The sequence below is a fragment of the Silurus meridionalis genome, chromosome 3 (assembly GCF_014805685.1).
Source record: "Silurus meridionalis isolate SWU-2019-XX chromosome 3, ASM1480568v1, whole genome shotgun sequence".
Taxonomy (NCBI): Eukaryota; Metazoa; Chordata; class Actinopteri; order Siluriformes; family Siluridae; genus Silurus; species Silurus meridionalis.
In genome coordinates this window covers 14,375,509-14,397,085 of record NC_060886.1, presented here as the reverse complement: position 1 = coordinate 14,397,085, position 21,577 = coordinate 14,375,509, and the positions used below count along the sequence as shown (strand labels likewise).

General features: G+C 36.3%; 1 protein-coding gene across 1 annotated transcript; it reads right to left on the bottom strand.

The window, feature by feature from the left end:
- Positions 1–308: 308 nt before the first annotated feature.
- On the bottom strand, positions 309–18,930 carry ralba (v-ral simian leukemia viral oncogene homolog Ba (ras related)). Its single transcript, XM_046844881.1, has 5 exons — positions 18,771–18,930; positions 3,254–3,424; positions 2,429–2,637; positions 1,919–2,096; positions 309–1,825 (listed from the first exon to the last, which is right to left on the bottom strand). The coding sequence occupies exons 2-5, from the start codon at positions 3,365–3,367 to the stop codon at positions 1,703–1,705; spliced, it is 624 nt and encodes a 207-aa protein (XP_046700837.1). The 5' UTR covers positions 3,368–3,424; positions 18,771–18,930; the 3' UTR covers positions 309–1,702.
- Between the last annotated feature and the right edge of the window lie 2,647 nt (positions 18,931–21,577).

Here is a 21,577-nt window from a genome sequence, read left to right as displayed (position 1 = left end):
TTTCATTTTCCTGAATAATTAAGTCAAAAGCTTGTATTTTGAAGCTCTCCTGCATGTGAACTAATTTTAGGCCCTACTGTATGCATCCATGACTGTGAGCATGAAGTCATGCTTACTGTAGTGGGGGGATTTTTACAACTAGAAATAGATGTGAGACTTAGACTAGAGTTAGACTTGACTTGAGATGAAGAGAAATCAATGAATGATGCTGCACTAAATCCTCCTTCTGCATTCATCAAATAATAAAAAGAAGAAGAAATTCTACAAACCAGCAATAACATTAAACTCTGACTAAAGTGAAGACTACATTGAGAAATACAATGTGTTTATTTGGCAACATACTTTGTATTATATTGATTATAATCCAGTGGAAAACAATCATACAAATTGCAGGACATTTCTGAAAGGGCAGAACCTTTAATATGATATAAAACAACAATTTCAAGAATATCATTGGTGGACCTGTGTGTGTGTGTTAGAAAAGTAAATAAAATAAGCCACATAAATTAGTCCACCGAAAGTTCAGTCAGAAGTCATTGTTATATTCATAATGTTAGGTTGGCACGAGTTCTTATGGCACATTTATACTGGACAGGTGGGGTGTAATGGTGGAAAAGGAAGCATATTTCTACAAAAAAAATATCAATAAAACAAACATCAAGGCAATAACTTTAAAGCAGTATCTATCCAGATGATGAGTCTGTTTTGACTGTGAAGTATTTAAGTCTACCAGTAGGGGCAGTGTAAATTCTCCTATTCCAAACCTGGGCTTATTTAGTGGCAGAAAAGTTGAGCATCATTTCAGCATCATTCCAAGCCCTAATGAACAATAACTGCTGTTTACTCAGAAAATAGTGTTGTTGAATGTGACTGCATTTAATGGTCCTGTATTTGCTGCCACAAACTGGGTGAATGCAGTTTGAATTAAATGGGAATCAGGCATCAAGAATACACAGAGTGTTGGCACGATCTTGTGATATTAAACATTTTCCCATTCCAAATTGGAAGCCTTGTTTGTGTACAAGAAATGTCTAATGCATATTTAAGATCCCTTTACATACTGTTATTAAATGTACATTTTCAGTCTGTGCAGAAAATGCAGTAATATGTGGTTTTTAGACAAGCATTGACAATTTCCTTTAATCTGAAGAAACATGTTGCTAAAGATGCCTCCACCGAAGTCGAGTTCTTCCGGTTACCAAATTGTATACTTGAAATACCGTTACAACATACTTCTAACGAGAATCACAGATAGATGGACAGAAAACCCTGATACATAATACCCCTACTACGCAGAGGCAGAAGGGATAAAATATATATTTCTGAATAAACAAAACATTAATGCATAGCAACAAATAAGGCTGCAAAATAAAAAAATATATGAATTATCTAGCAAATGGCTGAAAGCAAGCTGTGAAATTAAGATAAATTAAACAAGATAGAAGATAGAAAACTTAGTGTTGGGCACAGGTCAGTCACCTCCATGTTAGTCCTAAAGTGCTACAGTCTTTTTCTCACAAAGTAGCCACTGGTCATCGATCACTGAAAAAATGATTGTTTGCATTGAGAAAGTAAATTAGGTAAAGCCTCGACATTGATGACCCACCACTAAATATGGATTGATTGCAATAAAGAAAAAAAAAAATCCTAATGTTCCTCAGAGTAGAAAGTAGATTTGTTAAATGAAAAGTCCATGTGGAATTCAAAGTAAACAGCACCGTTCCTTTAAGCTCTTCTTGTTCTTCTTGTTCTTCCCTTTTCCATTTTTGTCCTTATGTTCTGACATCTTCTTGGCTCGCACTTCTCTCATGAGATCGAAAAATACCTTTGGAAGTAAACGTTTTTATTAACATATACTTATTAGACTGTCGGGTACGAAAAAAACATATATAAGTAAAATATAACTACTCAGACTAACCTTATCTACGTTGGCACGTGTTTTAGCAGATGTCTCCACATATTGTACATTCCACTCCTCTGCTTTGGCTCTGGCATCATCAACAGACACCTGCCTGCGCTCTTCCAGATCAGATTTGTTCCCCACCAGCAGCAGAGGAATCTTATCCTCCTCGGATTTAACACGCAGGATCTGTTCCCTGTACATACATCCCATAAGAAATCTAGGGCATTTTGGCAAGTCTATAACCAGGACGTATTTTGAGCTTGTTTGGTGCAGGGACTGTGCAATTTCACATGTCACATTTGCTGGAAAATGTGAAATGACTAAGTGCCACTCTAAAATACAAGGAGTGTGGACACGCCAGTGCAAAGATCGGTTCCCTAAATGGAACTCGTGTTTGACCAAGTATAGCAAACTCGTTGTGCAAACAGCCTTGGACCATGAAAGAAAAGTATGTGTCTAAACTGTTTCAAGTGAAATATAGACGACATTATTCCCAAATCACAAAAGTGTGCTGTTAATACTGACCTGAACTCCGCTGTGGCTGTGAAAGACTCCTGCTCAGTAATGGAGAAAACAAGCAGAAAACCCTCTCCGCTGCGGAAATAGTTGTCTCGGATGGCTGCATAGTCTTCCTGTCCAGCTGTGTCCAAAATATCGATCTGCACCTCCTCCCCATCCAGTACAACCTTTTTTCTGTAACTGTCTGCTTTTGTAGGTTCATAGTCTTCAACAAACTGATGAGCAAAAATATAGATATCCTAATGTCAAGAATGTATATGTATATGTAAGTGCACACATAGCCAAAGCAAGTGACAACTGATTATCACACCCATAACTGTTTCTTCCTCACAGTGCTGCCACAAAACTACACACACACAATTGGCTAAATTACATTTACATACTATAGCATTACATTTTCCCTTCACTGACAGCAGTTGGCCCAAATATGGTGCAAAACTGCAATGCCTCATGCACAAACTTAGCTCCATAAAGACAGTTTTGCATTTTGAAATGGCCCTCACAGATTCCTGACAAACCTTGAGGATAAACTGAAACTTTGACTGCGCCCCAGACCTCTTCAGCCAAAATCATTACCTGATCTCCCTAATACTCTTATGGCTACATTGGCAAAATTTCCCACAGCGACGCTCCAAACTTTACTTAAAAACGTCCCACATAAATGGAGGTTATTGAAACAGTAAAGGGGAAATAATTTTGAAAAAACATTTACAAAACACACAGCTGGATGTAACAGTCAGGTGTCCACCAACTTTAGGTCATTAGGATCCCACCTAAATCCCATATAATTTCCAAACATTCATGAGTTAGTGTTTTAACATGACTGCTTACCTCATCATACATGAACTGGAGTGTAAGGGCTGACTTGCCTACACCACCGCTGCCCACCATGATGACCTTGTGTAATATCAAGGAGCTTTGACTTTTCCCCTTGTTGGCTGCCATATCTGAAGGTCTCTACTACTGCACACACACTTGATCTACCTCAGAATTACCTTCTACCTGTAGAGAGACACACACACACACACACACACACACACACACACACACACACACACACACACACACACACACACACTTGATATTAATCACACTATTTTCTTCTGTTCTAAATGTAATTTATAGAAATATTTTTAATTTTTAATTTTTTGTATAATTTTAATTATAAAAAAAAAAAGTTTTAGCCCCCATTAGGGGTTGCCACAATGGATCATCAGTCTCCATACTACTCTGTCCTCTACATCTGCCTCTTTCAAACCAACTACCTGCATGTCTTCCCTCGCCACCTCCTCCTTGGCCTTACTCTTTTCATCCCTTCTGGTGGCTCCATCCTCAGCATTCTCTTACCGATGTACCCCATGTCCCTTTTCTGCACATGTCCAAACCATCTCAATCTGGCCTCTATTTTTTTTTGTCCCCAAAAGGTCCTACATGTGCTGTCCCTCTAATAAACCTGTTTTTAATCCTGTCATTCGTCGTCACTCCCAATGAAAATCTCAGCATCTTCAACTCTGCTACCTCCAGCTCCATCTCCTGTCTTTCAGTCAATTACACTGTCTCTAAACCATACAACAACGCAGGTCTCACCACAGTCCTATAAACTTTCCCATTCACTCTTGCAGATACCCTTCTATCACTCTTTTCTTCACTTCTCTAACACACTCTCCATTGTTTTGGACTGTTGACCCCAGGTACCTAAACTCATCCACCTTCATCACCTCTTCTCCCTGCAACTGCACCACTCCACTGCCCTCCCTCTCATTCACACACATGTACTATGTCTTACATTCCCCTTCTCTCCGGCGTGTAATTTTACCTCTCCAGGCTCTTCTCAACCTGCTTCCTATTCTCATTACAAATAACAATATCATCCGCAAACATCATAGTCCACGGAGACTCCTGTCTGACTTCGTCCATCAACCTGTGCATCACCACTGCAAATAGAAAAGGGCTCAGAGCCGATCCTTGATGCAATTCTACCTCCAACTTGAACCAGTCTGTCGTTCCTACTGCACACTTCACTGCTGTCACACTGTCCTCATACATGTCCTGCACCACCCTCGCATACGTCTCTGACACACCTGACTTCCTCATACAATCCTCTCTTGGCACCCTCTTGTATGCTTCCTCTATATCCACAACTACACAATGCAACTCCTTCCAACCTTCTCTATACTTCTCCATTAACATTCTCAAAGCAAATAATGCGTCTGTGGTGCTCTTCCTCGGCATAAAACCATACTGTTGCTCACAGATGGTCACCTCTTCTCTCAGCCTGGCTTCCACTACTCTTTCCCATAACTTTATGGTGTGACTGATCAGCTTTATTCCCCTGAGGTTACTGCAGGTCTGTACATTTCCCTTTTTCCTTAAAACCGGTACCAGCACACCCCTCCTCCATTTCTCAGGCATCCACTCACCTTCCAACATTTTGTTGAACAATCTGGTTAAAAACTCCACTGCCATCTCTCCTAAACAACTTCACGCTTCTACCGGTATGTCATCTGGTCCAACCGAGTTTTCAATGTTCATCCTCCTAATAGCTGCTCTCACTTCCTCCTTACTAATCCTATCTACATCCTGCTTCACAATCTCCACATCATCCAACCTTCTCTCTCTCTCTCTCTCTCTCTCTCTCTCTCTCTCTCTCATCAGCTGCTCAAAATACTCCCTCCACCTTCTCAGCACATCTTTTTCAGCTCGGTCCCTCTACCTGGCCAATCGGTACAAATCCTTTTCTCTTTCTTTAATGTCCAACTTCTCATACAGCTCCCCATATGTCTTTTCCTTGGCTTTAGCCACATCCCTCTTTACCTGCTTCTGCATTTCCTTGTACTCCTGCCCACTTTTCTTATCTCTCTGCCAATCCCAATTCTGTTTTACCAATTTCTTTTCCTTATGCTTTCCTGTACTTCCTCATTTAACCACCACGTCTCTTTGTCTTCCTTTCTACTTCCAGATGTCACACCAAGTACCTTTTTAGCTGTCTCCCTTTTCACTTCTGCAGTAGTTGCTTTATCATCCAGCGCCTCTTCACCACCACCGAGCCTCTGTCTGACCTCTTCCCTGAACCTCACACTACAGTCTTCCTCCTTCAGTTTCCACCATCTTATTCCTCTTTAAGTCTTCACTCTTCTCTTCTTCTTCACCTCCAAAACCATACTACAATCCACCATCCGATGCTGTTTAGCTACACTGCCCACTGCCAACACCTTACAGTCTCCAATCTCCTTCAGGTTGCATCTGTACATAGAACACTACTCCAACTGTGTGCACCTTCCTCCACTCTTATACGTCACCCTATTATCCTCCTTCTTCTTAAAATAAGTATTTACCACTGCCATTTCCATCCTTTTTGCAAAATATACCACCATCTGCGCTTCCACATTCCTCTCCTTACGACCATACTTACCCATCACCTCTGCTCCCTAACCATACAAGGTAAAATATAAAGGCTCACAAAAACATTAACTTCTGCTAAGTGAGATCAAAACAGGGTGATACAAAATATCAGTTTATCAGGCTAAATAAACTGTGCAAATAACAGTGGGAAGTGCAATACAGAACCAGTCTTGTCAAGAGAAGCACCCCTTGCTTTATCCATTTCTTCTTGCTATCCACACAACGTTGCTGCTGCATCGCTTCGTAACTTGACTTCCCAAACTATGAGGCGGGCCAAGGATCAAATCTCAGAACGTGCCGTTAAAAGTAATTTGCATTAACGTGTTATTCTTCAACAGCCCTAATGTGTGTGAGAACATTTTTTTTTTATTAGGGCAGCAACTAATGATTTTTTTGCAATCGATTAATCTGACAATTATTTATGTATGTATTAATTTATTTTGATTAATCAGATTATTCAGGGTTTATGTATAAAAGTTTACTTAAAAAATGCAAAAGCCACATATTGCGTTTGACTATTTTTAATTTAGACATTATAAAGCTTATAGTAGCTGCTTGTTGAGGAGTGCATGGTGAATTCCTCCTTTCAACAAATGCACTCATGCCAGGTTGTTTCTTTCTGCAAAATAACCAAACAAACAAAAACTAATAACAGCATTTGAGTATGCAAGGCAAAGCAATCTGTGTAAATCCACATTTCTATTTTATTTTGCAAATGGTAAGTTCACAAAAAAGTTCACCATGCTTAAAAAAATTATAATACAACATTGTTTAAAGACTATAATCACAGCCTTGATGTCACCCAATTGAGGATGGGTTCCCCTTTTGAGTCTGGTTCCTCTCAAGGTTTCTTCCTCATAACATCTAGGGGAGTTTTTCCTTGCCACAGTCACCATGGCTGCTCATCAGGAGTTAATGCACACTGTTCACCTTGACTGTTGATTTCTGTAAAGCTGCTTTGAGACAATGTCTGTTGTGAAAAGTGCTATAGAAATAAACTTGACTTGATTTTTTTTTTTTTTACACAAAAATTGTCATAACAAACACATTTAGTTTATTTGTGAATATCTAAGCATGTAGAATATATATGTAATTTAATTTTGTGTAATAATTAAATGATCGATACATAGATTAAACCTGACCTGATGTTTGCGAGTTACGTCAGAACAGTGCGACTGTCCCGAAGTTAGCAAACAAACACAATAGCACTTCATTAAACTATTCCATTTTCACATGAAGAAATGCAGTTTCTGCTCACCGTGCTTATGTTTCGCCTTCATCAGTGACACCAGCGTTTCCTTTTTTATACATAATTTTATCGTACGTATCGTAACACACACACACACACACACACACACACACACACACACACACACACACACACACACACACACACACACACACACACAGCATCTGGATAGTTTTCACAGAGCAACATTTTTTTTCCACATTTTCTGTTACGTTACAGCCTTATTCCAAAATAGACTAAATTTATTATTTTCCTCAAAATTCTACAAACAATACTCCATAATGACTATGTAAAAAGAAAAGCAAAAAATGACATGTACATAAGTATTCACAGCCTTTGCTCAATACTTTTTGAAGCACCTTTGGCACGAATTACAAAGTCTTTTCGAGGATAATGCTACAAGCTTGGCACACCTATTTTTTTGGCAGTTTCTCACATTCTCTCATTGCCTTTCCAAATCACGTCCAATCAACTGAATTTATCAAAGGTGGACTCCAATCAAGTCAATCAAGGATGATCAGTGAAAACAGGATGCACCTGAGCTTAATTCTGAGTGTCATGGCAAAGGCTGTGTATACTTATGTAGATGATTTATTTTTATTTTTTTTTATTTGTAATAATTTTGCGAAGATTTCAAACAAACTTCTTTCACGTGGTCATTATGAGGTATTGATTGTAGAATTTTGAGGAAAATAATTCATTTCATCTATTTTGGAATAAGGCATAACAAAATGTGGAGAAAGTAAAGCGCAGTGAATACTTTCCCGTTGCACTGTGTATATAGATTAGGGCTGCAACAACTAATCGACAAAATCGATAGTAATTGATAATGAATTTGGTTGTCAACAAATGCCAATATGGATTAGCTGGCCTGCTCAAATTACGGGTTTAGCGCGATGGCAAGATAACTACAGAAATACAGGGTCAACCAGCACCAGGAAAAAGTGTGCGTCCCAAGTCATTCAAGGGGTGGGAGCATTTTATATTAAACGCAACAAAGCACTTGCAAGTTATGCAAAGTGGAGCTTGTGTGGGATGGAAGTACCACAGTGATGCACGAGCACATGAAAAGAAAACACGCTGGTGTCACAGATGAAGGTGAAACTTCAGCACATTAAACAAAAACTGTAGAATCCTCATCATGTGAAAGTGGAATATTTTAATGAAGTGCTATTGTGTAAACTGTATTCTGGTTCTTTTCTGTGGTGATTCGTGAGTATCAGGTTACACAATCAGCTCGCTCGCGACATAGTGAAGGATTCAGTTAAAACGCTGCAAACAAACACTAAATTTAAAAGAGGCAAATAGCAGCAGTAAACGATTACATTTTAGTCACTTGTGTTTTGTGCAAATGCATGTGTACACTAATGCATTTTTTTAAATAATTTTTTTTATCTTGCAACGTTTCTCCGTTACATTCTCTTTATATAGCATTTGTCTGCTATAATAGTAAACTTCTGTTTTCAAACGTAATTTACTGCGGCTTTAATACGTTCACATGATTGTTATACACACACACACACACACACACACACACACACACACACACACACACACACACACACACACACACACACACACACACACACACACAGTGGTCTCACAGAACTCACCGGGGTTTACGTTCTGAGACTTAATCCCCGAGTTCCGAAACGCGAGTTCTAAAAATCCAAGAATTTTGGACACAAATCATTTTAATACAATAATGCGTTTTAAAAAATTTGATGGAATTTGTTAGTGAAAACAAAGTTTTACATGTGAATCCTAACGTTCCTTAACATTCGGTCCCACTGTGGATTCCTGCCCATTTTAAGATAATCCGCAACTTGCTATTAGTCAGGTTACAAATGAGAACTCACTAATTTTTCAAGCCGTGAGTTTTATTATATTATATTATATATATATATATATATATATATATATATATATATATATATATATATAATTTTGGATATAATTTTATATATAATTTTATATAAAATGTATATATATATATATATATATTGCTATTAGTCAGGTTACAAATGAGAACTCACTAATTTTTCAAGCCGTGAGTTTTATTATATTATATTATATATATATATATATATATATATATATATATATATATATATATATATATATATATATATATATATATATATATATATATATATATATATATATATATATATATATACATCCTGTTTAAAATCTGCTCTTGCATGAGAGGAGAAGAAGAGGAGAGACAGAATAAAATTTCATCATGGTATAAGTATTCAACCTGAAAGCAGATTTAACAATTTAGAGCTTCTTGCTGGTTAAATGGGTAAATGGGTTTCCTCTGTGGGTTTTTAATAAAGTGGGCCTCATTTATCAAACTCATCTCATGCACATGACCATTTACACAAGAAATTTATTTACTCATTAAAATCCTGTAGCGTTGGACAACAAAACATTTGCAGTCTTCCTGTGCTCCTGAGCGTGTGTATGCAATTTGCCCGTATGAACAGTTACTAATGTAAACACTGATTTAATTAACTTCATCTCATACAGTTTGCCTGGATTTTATGTTTGAATATAGAATGCACTGCAGAGATAAATTGCTTATTTTAATTATTTTTGCATTTAATCCAGCACACCTTATAAAAGCGCTTAGTAGCATTTATCCAAAACAACATCCTCATGTAATCTCACTACGAATAACATGAAGAAAATCTGTGTAAACCTGATTTTATATTATGGGTATGTCATTAAAGCATACAAATCATAATTCATTCATATTAATGTAGCGATTATGAAAAAAAGACAGTAAACCTTAAATTGAGGAAAATCTAAATTCACCTTTCAGTTATTACAACGGAAATATTGCCATTTCTTCTGTTCTAACTGAGGAAGGATGACAGAATGGTGTGTCTGTACATTGCCATAAACCATAAACAACTGCCTCAGCTGAGAGATTGATATTATTAACATTATAAATTATTATATACTCTTTTAAAACACAGAAGTGAGTCAACATGACTTCTATTTTTGTCTGCCAGACTTTACTTATTCATTCTGTGCTTCCAGCTGTCTGTGCACTTGAACTTTTATGAAGTGCTGTGGACGTCACTACATGCAAATGAGCTATCAGGAACATGCTTTGCACTGTAGGGTTGATAAAAAAAAAAACATGAGAGTATGAAATAAAACAACATTTTCAAAACTTCTCTAAATTTAACAGAAAGTTGTTGTTTGTTTTGGAATACACTATTATTGACACATGCCTTTACTAAATATTTATTAATGAGGTCCAGTGTTACAGTTTTGAAAACATCAGGAAAAACCTTCAGGAAAACACTTATGTTACTTCTGCCATTTTGCACAGCTGCCCTCCTATGACTCTTATTCTTTAAACATTTTAACCCAGAATCTTTTAATTCAAGCAGTTGATAGTTAATAAATGTTTGTTTTAATATCCTAATCCTAATATAAGAGCTATAAATACTATCAAGTAAACAATAAAATATACTGAAACAAATCAAAATGCTGTATACAATATTTTGTATTTTGTATTAAGTAATAATTTTTTTTTACAAATTAATAATCATTAAAAAAAATAAACTTTAAAAAATGTATTCGCCCTAGTCCAGTGTGCATTGTGTAGACTCGTAGCGGTCGATGACTAGCTAGCTGCAACTCTCCTTCGTTTTATATATTTTGGTTTGTTCGTGTCCACGAAAGTAAATGTTCGTAAAGTAGGGAGCATCTCATCTCTCTCTCGGTCTCTCTCTATAATAATAATAATAATAATAATAATAATAATAATAATAATAATAATAATATATATATATATATATATATATATATATATATATATATATATATATATATATATATATGTATATATATATATGTGTGTGTGTGTGTGTGTGTGTGTGTGTGTGTGTGTGCACGTGTTTGTTTATTTAAGAGTGGTCCTATATGGAAACATTCATAACTCTTGTTCAACCCAACATCATTTTATTTAAACCTTGGGGATATAACATGTTTGAGAAATAAACAGAGTTGTTGGTTTCAAGGATGTGGTGTCCAGTACCTATTCACACTGCTGCTCTTTACCCAGGAAATGAGACCCTGATGCATTGCTTCCAGCTATTGTGCTTGGCATTGTTGAAGTCAATAAGGACCTCACCAGGAAACTGCTCAAACCTCATGCAGGAACACCACACCAGAAATTTGCTGGCTATGGCACTTTTTGATGCATGCTCGCTCTTCCTCACACGCACAGTCAGCACTAACTTTACAGGTACAAGAACAATCCTGGGTTGAGCCATGATCCTGCTCCAACTGGTCCAACCACTAGCAGGACACTCTAATTAGATGCATTACCTCTACACCTTCGACAGAACCCTACCAGACATCACACTGAGTATAGTTAGAAGTATATTGCTCTTTAATTGCAGACAATGGCACCAAGTAGGCCATGACTCCAGGACTGCCTCCATCAGGGGAAAACTCTAGTAAGGAATGAACAGAGGGCAATAGGGTTGAATTTGCGACCTACATATGGTACTTTATTCTGTTCCCCGAATCACTACATGCTGCTGAAATAAAAATGCTGCCACCCTTCCCCCAAATAAAGGAATTCATTAGGATTCCCAGATCGCCAAAGGCTACGCAGCAAGCAGCCCATGACATTCATCTTTCTTCCCAACTCTCCCTCTCTCACAGAAACATCCCACTGAGCCTCTATGAGTGTTAAGCGTGTTTGGCATCAACAAAATCATCTATGCTTATTGTCCACTTATTAAGCCGGAGTCTGAATTTGGGGTTTTACTGTGTTTTTTTAACCATTTTAGTGGGTGCTATTTTTAAAATAAGCTTTATACGGTCTTCCTTCTTCTGACGTCAGCGTGTGGCAAACATAACCTGTTTAACCTCACACCCTCTTCTCTACACAGAGATAGCAATGACACTGGGTACAATCACTTTGCACGTCAGGTGCTTGAGCAGATATAAAAGCAAGGACACACAGCTAATCAGGTGACTGTCTATTAAAGATAGAACACTTCTATATACTATAAACCGTAATTAAACGAAATGCGTAACAGTGTAAAAAGTATAAAGAAGTGAATATTAACTGTCACTATTACTATCCTTATTGAATGAAAGCAAATTTCACTAACGACTTTTCTTTTTTTAATTATTGCTGTTTGGAGTAGTGCAACATAATTTCTCTATTGTATTATTCACACCCAAATGTTAATGACACAAAACAGTTTCATGACTTCCATAAAACTGGTTAATGCTAAAACAAGGAACATGTGTAACTGACATCCCAACAAGAGTTTGTTCCTGAGATAGACTATGACCCACACTGACCCTGACCAGGAAAAAAAGGGTTTACTGAAGAGGAATGAATGCTAAAGAAATCTTTTGAATGATGAACTAATCATTCCAAGGCTAATTGAATCGTTACATTAAATCTATTAAATCTGTATAAATCCGGGAAAAATAGTTCGGCTAAAAAATTAAGAGCTTCTAACATTCTTGAAACATTCACAAATCGCACAATTCGTTAAATGCTTGCATATTTCAGCCCAAAACCTGCCTCTCCCAGGAGGTTCAAGAGTGCCAATGGGCATCTTTTGACAAGAGGATGAACCAATTCAGTACCTAAATGGTTAAAAAAAAAACACAAAACCATGTAAAACCAAATATGAAGAACCTTAAAATGCTTTATATGGAGACGTCAACCAAGATTTCTACAAAACCCTTTTGAATAAAGCTATATAATATTTGCATGTTTGAGCTCAAAAAACTCCTAAGCATGTTTTCATGAAGGATGCCAATAATTCTGGAAGAGAGGGGACAGGCTGTTCAAACGGAAATATCTGAGGGAACCAGATGGATTTCTCTTTATTTAGCTGGCTTGCATTAAACATCCTGATCAAAATTATGGAGAAAACAGGAGCACGACTGGGCCAAGGCCCCTCAGCATTAACATCCTCTTTCTAATTTGCACTAGAGGCAAAATTCCCTTTGCATGAGGTCACATCCCCTCTTGCTATTAGCAAAGAATACACATTACCAAGATCATAGTCCGATCTTTACTGTTGCACTCATACCAACATTATTTATGTCTCACAAATAGTCATGTTAGCATAGACACTAGTATAGTGTATTCATGTTAGTATAGTCATGAGTATAATATAGTTTTGTAAGTATATCATAAGTAGTAATGCTAATATATATATAAAAAAAACCTGCAATTAGATGAATTTGTTACATTACAGAACATTTCAATGTTTAAATTCAGCTGATTTCCAGCATAGAAAGCTGATTATTTATTTTGGAGTGTTCCTTGTTCTAAAAAGCTTCAAACAAGTCGGGAATTTAGTGAACAGCACTGATAATTATGGTTGCCACACTGCTACCGACAGTGCACACAGAGAGAAGCCAACAAGTCAGCATAATCCTGATTTCCATAATAGCTTGCTCCAAGTCATGTTTCAGTTTTAAAGCTAAACCCTGGGATTCTCATTTTTTACATCGCATAACTCTATTACACAGCACAATGCTCCACATCAGAGCAAATACTAGAAATAAGGAGGAAATAAACCAATAGGAATATATGGTGTTGGACAGATTATGTAATATTACTGTAAAACAAACTAAAATGTATTTACTAATCAGTTTTTAGTATTAGCCACAAAATAGCTGCTCAGTAATGCTTCTCTCATAGCACTGGAAACTGCCATCACTGAATGCTAACCATCTCGGCCTGGACACAAATGGCTTTTTGAGCATCACTGAAAAGAATGGTATGGCCTAAATTATAACAGCTTTTTCCCTTCAGTTTTTTTTATCATAATTTGTTTCTTATTATGAGTTGTGATTTTGTTTGTTTTTATGACTAGTGAAAATTAAAACCAAATTTTATGAGTGATTAATGCTGTACAATATATACTTCATAATACTTTTTTTATTAATAATAATTTCATGAGATACTGCAAGAATCACTAATGTAAAAGAAACACAGAAATGCCACACTTAACCACTTTTTAATCTTTTTTAAAATCTCTTTCAGCAAAAAACCCAAACCATTAGTGGTGGACCATTAGTGTAAAAATATTGTTCATGGTTAATGGTAACATGGTGTTAGGAATGTTTTTTTAAGTTAACTTAAATTCACATTGTGGTTTTTTTTTTTAACTGTTTAAGCCAATCTAATTGGTTTATTGCTGAGTCCTTCACTGGTCAAACTTAGGAACATTCCATTTACAATTTTCCAGAAAGGCCTCCTGTAAACATCCTAAACTGACAGTCATATAATATATTCTGTTAACAAAAGATCCCTCACTTCCTCTGATCTGACTACAGTCAACACACACTACACCCCTACATACGCCTGCAAAACATTTGACCAGCCAATCACAAGCCAGATAACTAACATATCACCTCTTATCTGTTCTTCAACATCCTCAACTTGACATTCTGCCTAATCAAGTGTGTATACTTAGCACATTCTGCTTTTCTTTCAACTTCTTTCTTTTACATTTATTTCTCAAACACACACAGTCACTATGAAAACCTTCATAATATATTTCATGTATCATTTTATGTTTGTTTTTTACTTTTAAATTTAATAAACCCTCCTCTTCACAAACGATATGCTAATAAAATCTGTTTTATTGGCATATTACCCTTTAATCTAGCTTTATTAAATACAGATAGATTTTGATCTCAAACATGACTTTCGTGTTACAAAACGAGAGAGATTAAATGTTAGCAGAAATGAAGGTGAACCTGGGTACAATATTTACAATTGAATGGTTTGCCCCTGTGCACAGTCTCAGTCAAACTTTTGCAAATATAAAGCACCAATTATTCAAAGTTAAACCAATATTGTTTCCCTTTAATACTCAGACATTTAAGTCTTTGTAGTAGGAATATCATCAATATGATGATAAATAAGGATATAAAATACACTGCCTGTCAAAAGATTGGATCTACCGAGTCTATTACCGTTTTTGAGACACTCGCATGTGACCTTTGCTCATATGCAACAATCCAGCTAAAAGACAAAAACAAACAAGAATTGGACAGTGAATGACTGGAAGAACGCACTGTGTACAGATGAGTTCAAATGTGACTGGCTTCAACAGAAGAACTTATGTAAGAGGGAGAACAGGAGAATTGATGTTACCAAACTGCCTTATACCCACAGTCAAACATGGAGGTTCAATGGTTGGAGACTCATTCGGGGTAAAAGCAATACTGAGTCAACATGGTTACCATTCCATACATCAATGCCATGTACTTCTGCCTGGACTGCAGCTCATTAGAACCAACTTTACTATAAAACAAAACAATGACCTGAAGCTTACATCCAAGCTCTGTCAGTGTTATTCAGAGAGCAAACAATCGGCTGGAACGTTATCATGGAATGTCCTGCCCAGTCACTGGACCTAAATGATGTTATGGTGAGAAAAAAATATCTAGAAATAACTATAATAACTATAACCACCTGAATGTTTGGAGAAACTAACTGATGCCAAGAGTGTTTGAAGCTGTTATTCATAAAGGTAAACTTCTATACATTTACATGTTTGTTTGGTCAAAGTAAATCTTCACACAGTTAACTTGCCTAGTTTATTGCATAGAAACAAAAGGAACATGCATATGTAACCTTTTGACAGGCACTGTCTATATAGTGTATGTAGTTAATACAGCAATACATTTTTATAACACTGTTCAATTATTTTAGCACAATAAAATTTTTTCCTGTTGTCAGTTTGTTTGCGAACCTATATATTCTGAAACGTCACAGAAATGTCTTAAAGTATCATCTTGTAGCAGGCAGACACTAAGCGTTTTCCTAAATTATACACATTTTAAGAAAAGAAAAGCCGCCTTGAATATGAGGAAAATATGAGGACGTTATTTAAGGTTTCGTCATCATCTTTCACACATTTCATGCTGTAACCTCACCATCTCTAAACCTTCAATGAAATGCACCATCATACAAACTCTGTTAGACTGCAACTAAGTGGAATGAACTGACAACATGAAATTGTAAACAAGCTATAGGACAATACTTAATTTATACTGTAAACAAGACTAACACGCCATTGGAAACCAACTATATTTTGACAAGAAAAAAAAAAAATCGAGAGAAATGAATTTACTGAATGTGGGAGAAACTCAATTCTCACGAAAAGGTTCATAGTTTTCCTTTTCTAGAGGCAGAACCTCACATGAGGTTCAAAAGACTGAAAAGGAACAAAGTTTGCATGCTGCGACATGTAACAAAATACCTGTAGAAAAAAAAAAAAAAAAGTGGAAGTCAGAGTGAACGTTATAGTAAAGAGATTGGCTGTCATTTTTGAGCATTAAAAGAGAAGTGGTTGTATTTTTCCAGTCAGCCTTAAGCTTAAACTGAAGCAAACCAGATCTGGAGAAACAATGGGAAAATGCATACAATTAGATTATCACTGGTCACATGGAATGACCTTGCAAGCTAGAGCTGTGGAAAATGTATTTGGGTCGGTTCCAGTGACCCCACATTATGGGTAACAGACTCAGGAATAACAAGCTAGCCTACCCCAATGATTAGTGTTTTTGTGATAGACAACTGACCAGGTGACAAAGGCAAGACATTGTGTATTTAATCTTATTGTACGACATTAAAATCTTATGTAACTATGTAATTTTATTATGTTAATCCACCCAACACAATCTATATGGTTTTCAGAGCAGTTAAATAAAAGCACAAATAGGAAGATCAGGCTACATTCCTGAACAGAACATACAAATGGGGGTTCTGAATAAAGACTAACTGTAATAAGATGTGATACATGGGTTATTACATGTTTTAATGTAACTATCTTAAATTATGGTTTAAAGCATTGGTAAAAAAAAAAGTATCTATGTAGTGCTCAGTTCAACTTTCTGGGTCGTTGCCACTTCAGAAAGTTTCAATCTAAAAAAATTAAGATGAACACAACTGATAGCATTTTGCCAATAAAAACAGCTGGGCTGGTTCCTGCATGGGTGTGCTTGTTTTCAGGAGTACACCCACAAGTTACATAAAGCCAGGCAACATGTAGTTTCCAAAAGGATGTATATGTTGCTGCTGTGAATGACTGATCACAATTTGTAGAATTCAAATGAACTTGCTTCGATCTTCAATATGACACTAATTTTCTTAATCGCTTTTCACTCAAGCAGGCTTATGTTTTTTGCGCAACCGAGTTGATCATTTTAATGCAGTGCCTCAAGTGACATGCTTACATTTTAAAACTAAATGATGTTTTAATAATTCAGGCACACAAAAAAGTCTTTTAAACACCATTACACACTTATTTTTGAGTATATAAAAAAAAAGCAGTCATTTGAGTGGCACATAACCTGAGTTTCCTGTTGGGGCAATCCCATAATCTATCGGTCTGTTTGAAAATGTTGTCTAATGTGAAATGTGTGTGTCATCTATGTTTGACTGTGCATGAGTGCACTCCTCTACATCAACACACTCTCAAACGGTAATCTGGGTGCTTTTAGAGCTCCCAGTTCGGTTATGTACTAAATTCACAAGTTGGAAATTACACACCACAGAAGATTAGACAGTATTCATTAAAATAACATTCAAAGATTTGTGATGATTTGTATTTATTAGTGCAATACATTTTAAAAGCATTTCTTAAACCTGCAAGCTAAAAATGTCTACAGAATGTACACTAACAAACAAAAAGAGCACACTTACACTAGATTGTTATTGTCTATAAAGAACAAGTGCTCACCATTTCCTGAGGAACAGCAAATGACCTTTTTCTACTACACTAACTGCCGACGATAAATAAAAAGACAGCGCATATAAAGAAACAGCATGTAGACTCGTATATTTATGTATTCATACATGAAGTAAAATGTTCGCAGGATCTGGAAGCCAAACAGATCTTTTCTTAGATAAAGGTGCATATGGGCCAACCTGTTCACCTTTCAAGGTTTTAATCTTACATGAGATAAGAGGGGGGGGAAAGGGCATAAAATATACTTATATAAACTTAAGAAAGTTAAGAGAGGCGAATGTGTGGACAGAGAAAAGGATTTCCACGCTGAACTTGATTTTCTTAACATGCAAAGATGGCAAAGCAGCTTGCACATGTCATGTGCAGCTACCATATTTGTGCTACACATGCAAACTTTATGTATGTATGTAGATACACCTCAATGGTCATTTATGTCTTCCATATGCCTTGTTTAAATTAAGTCAGAGGATGCTGAGAGGATTGGTAGCTTAATAATGCCATTGTGTTACATTGTTTCCTGTAAATATGGCTCTTGACTATATAAGTGTTTGTACACCCTTTAACCACACAGTAGCTAATATATAATTAGCACTGCCATACTATTTACATATGACAGGAAAAACACTAGCTAAAACCAAGAGCAGCCTCTAAAGTCCAATAATGATCAGGTCTGCAATGATGAACAACATACCTTCATCTCTTCAACATAAAATAGACAGTAGATCCTGTTAGGGGCGTGAACGGGTTACCAGCTTCTAGTTTGTTTGTTTGTTTGTTTGTTTATTAAGTTTGCTGATATTCGGTTCAACAGGGTGGACCTCGAAGCAGTATACAATGTCACGTAGTTCAAATAGACAGTTGTGTTAAAGAAACATGATGATCAGGATTATGATTTTGAAAGCAAAATAAAACAAAGGCTCACCACACTCTTTCTCGGCCCTCTCCTCTGTCGTAGTGTTATCTTTTTCCGTGCATTAATCGTTTGTTGAAAGGCACACAGCTCGAGTCCTGTATCAGAGAAAAGCGGCTGCCCCTGAAAGCGCGACCCCACCCTCCAGCACAGGGAAGAGCGGAAACTGGACCGGATGTGACGTCGAGGCCACGCATTCGTTACATCCGGAATCACTGTGTACTATAGGTGGCATACTATTGTAGTGAATTCTTTTGGATTTTGGGTGGTGGCCAAAAGTAGGGTTAAAAAAAAAAGCTTTTTGTGGTTGGAATAATAATGATTATTGTCCGTTAATATGTGTTGGTGCTGATTCCAGTTCAGTAAAAGCCTTATAGTCTACTGGTGTACAGAAAAAGTTTCTAGGTAGTTTGGGTAGAACTTTATCAGAGAATAAATAAGTTTTACTCCATAGTAAAGCGATTAAAGTGTGATATACTTTTTACTCCACTATATTTCAGTAAAACATAAAGTTTGAAGTGAATACGTAAACAGATGGTAGACGACCCCACACAGCCCTCATACACACTCTTTACTCCGAAGCATTCGGGCCTCACATCCAGACTGTGCAACAGTTTTTCCGCTCAAGCCATCAGGCTCCTCAACACACAGAACTGTACAAGATTTACACACTCACTAAACTGTGTTACTGAACTGTTACAACCTGAACTCAACCAATACTCATTTCACTTCAGGACCACTCATATTATTTTAATCATGCTATACTGTTTACATGCTGTTTTTGCAAAACATTGTGTTCATGTTTCCAAGTACACTATTGTTTCTAATTCCTTCTTTTGCCCATTGTACTGTCATCTTCACATCCCAGTCATAAACTGTTTAACCTCCTTCTATCAAGAAGGAGATACATGAACTTGTGCACCAGAACCAGCAGGTTCAGGGACAGCTTTTTTCCATCCACCATCACACTACTGAACTCTACACTACACCGCTAGATCACTGTAAAACAAAACAAAACACTGTATATAACCTCAGTACTATACATGTACATATTACATAGTATATCTTTTTTACTCCTCATTCCATCCGCACTATTTGTATCTATGTCTCTTTGTATCCCTACTGTACATTCTGCCCAACATTTCATTCATTTGTGTATATAACGTGTGTATGTATGTATGTATGTATGTATGTATGTATATATATATATATATATATATATATATATATATTAGACTGTTTATTTAGCTAACTTCTTAATAATAATCTTGTAACCTTTCACTTCTGCACATTCCTCTTCAATGCCATAGCCCTAGAACCATTTCTGTACTTTATCTATATTTTGCACAATTGCTACATTTTGCACTCCATTTTGTTGCTGTGTACCTGTACAATGCAATGACAATAAAGTTATATCTATCTATCTATCTATCTATCTATCTATCTATCTATCTATCTATCTATCTATCTATCTATCTATAAATAACATATTATAAAGTAGGTTTACTAGTCAGGCTATTTTTGTGTTTTGTGTATTTGTCCCACACTGTCTTGTGTTGTTTGTTTGCACTGTCTTTGTCTTGCACTGTTTGCACTTGGTTGCACACGATGCACTTTATGTGGTGAAGACAACTTACTTTAGTTCTTAGCTCTGTGTTCTGTTATGTTGCTCTATGTTGTTTTACGTAGCACCAGAGTTCTGGAGAAAGGTTGTCTCGTTTCACTGTGTACTGCATCAGCTATATATGTTTGAAATGACAATAAAAGTTTCTTGACTTCTGGACTTGACTTGATGTTAATGATAACATGTCATGAGACAGTCCCGCAGTTCTCACGAGAGTTTCAGTAGAGTACGAGTACTCTCACTGTGTGCCTCTTTAAGAATAATCTTTATTACCAAGTATCATGGGTTAAATATGCAATGAATTTGTCATGATGTGCTAGTGCTATAAAAATATTACAACTAGGAAAATAAAATATAATAGAAAACTCTCTCCACAAAAACGTATGTGCCGGAGAATGGGGTGTTGAACTTTTACAATTGGTACTCAAACACAGTCAAAAGCAAGTAGTTTTGTATGTAGTTTTTGTATGCAGTAGAAATGTAGGTATTTTTAACTCATGTAGAGGAATGGTGTACTTCATGCACCACTGCTCCAATATTTCTTTTAAAAAGGGCCTCAGGTATTATTTCACATTGCAGTTTCGATCATGCTCAAAATTCTAGACTTCAGAACACGTACTACATACTGTATACTGTATATTACCATGTACTGTATACAGACTGAATCTTACATACCCACCTACCTGTTTACACAAACTATGCATACATTAATATTTTGTTGTCTTTATATTACTGCGTAAAATGCGATTATTCCCATTCCCATTTCTGTTTAAGTTGTGACAAAAATCTAAATGAAAGTATAATGCCCTCTGCTGGTGACTGTAATATATCAGAAAGGAAATGGTACTTTTTGATAAATATAAGTAAGCTTAAAGGTATCTTGTCATGTTGTTGGTCATTTATATTCCTTACACTAGTTTCATAGTTTCTTTAAATAGGGAGAATTGTACATGTATTATTGTGCAAATTATATTCAGCTTGGTAATGTGCCTACATTTTGAAATAGTAATAAAAAAAACTCATTAAGATTTTAATTATTCAGTTAAACACACTCAAATCGATGTGGACGGATAGAAAGATGAAGAAAAACATTCTCTAATCCTCAGCAAAGTGAAATTGGCATGTTTATGATGTTTTGGGGATGGAGCAGGAGCTGGTTCCCCTTTATTTGACATCCTGGAATGGTGATTATTGT

Coding starts and splice junctions, on each gene's coding strand:
- ralba (XM_046844881.1), bottom strand. CDS start 3,367: ATGGCAGCCAACAAGGGGAAAAGTCAAAGCTCCTTGATATTACACAAG. Junction 2,097..2,428: donor ACAGCCACAGCGGAGTTCAG/GTCAGTATTAAC, acceptor ATGTATGTACAG/GGAACAGATCCTGCGTGTTA. Junction 1,826..1,918: donor CACGTGCCAACGTAGATAAG/GTTAGTCTGAGT, acceptor TTACTTCCAAAG/GTATTTTTCGATCTCATGAG.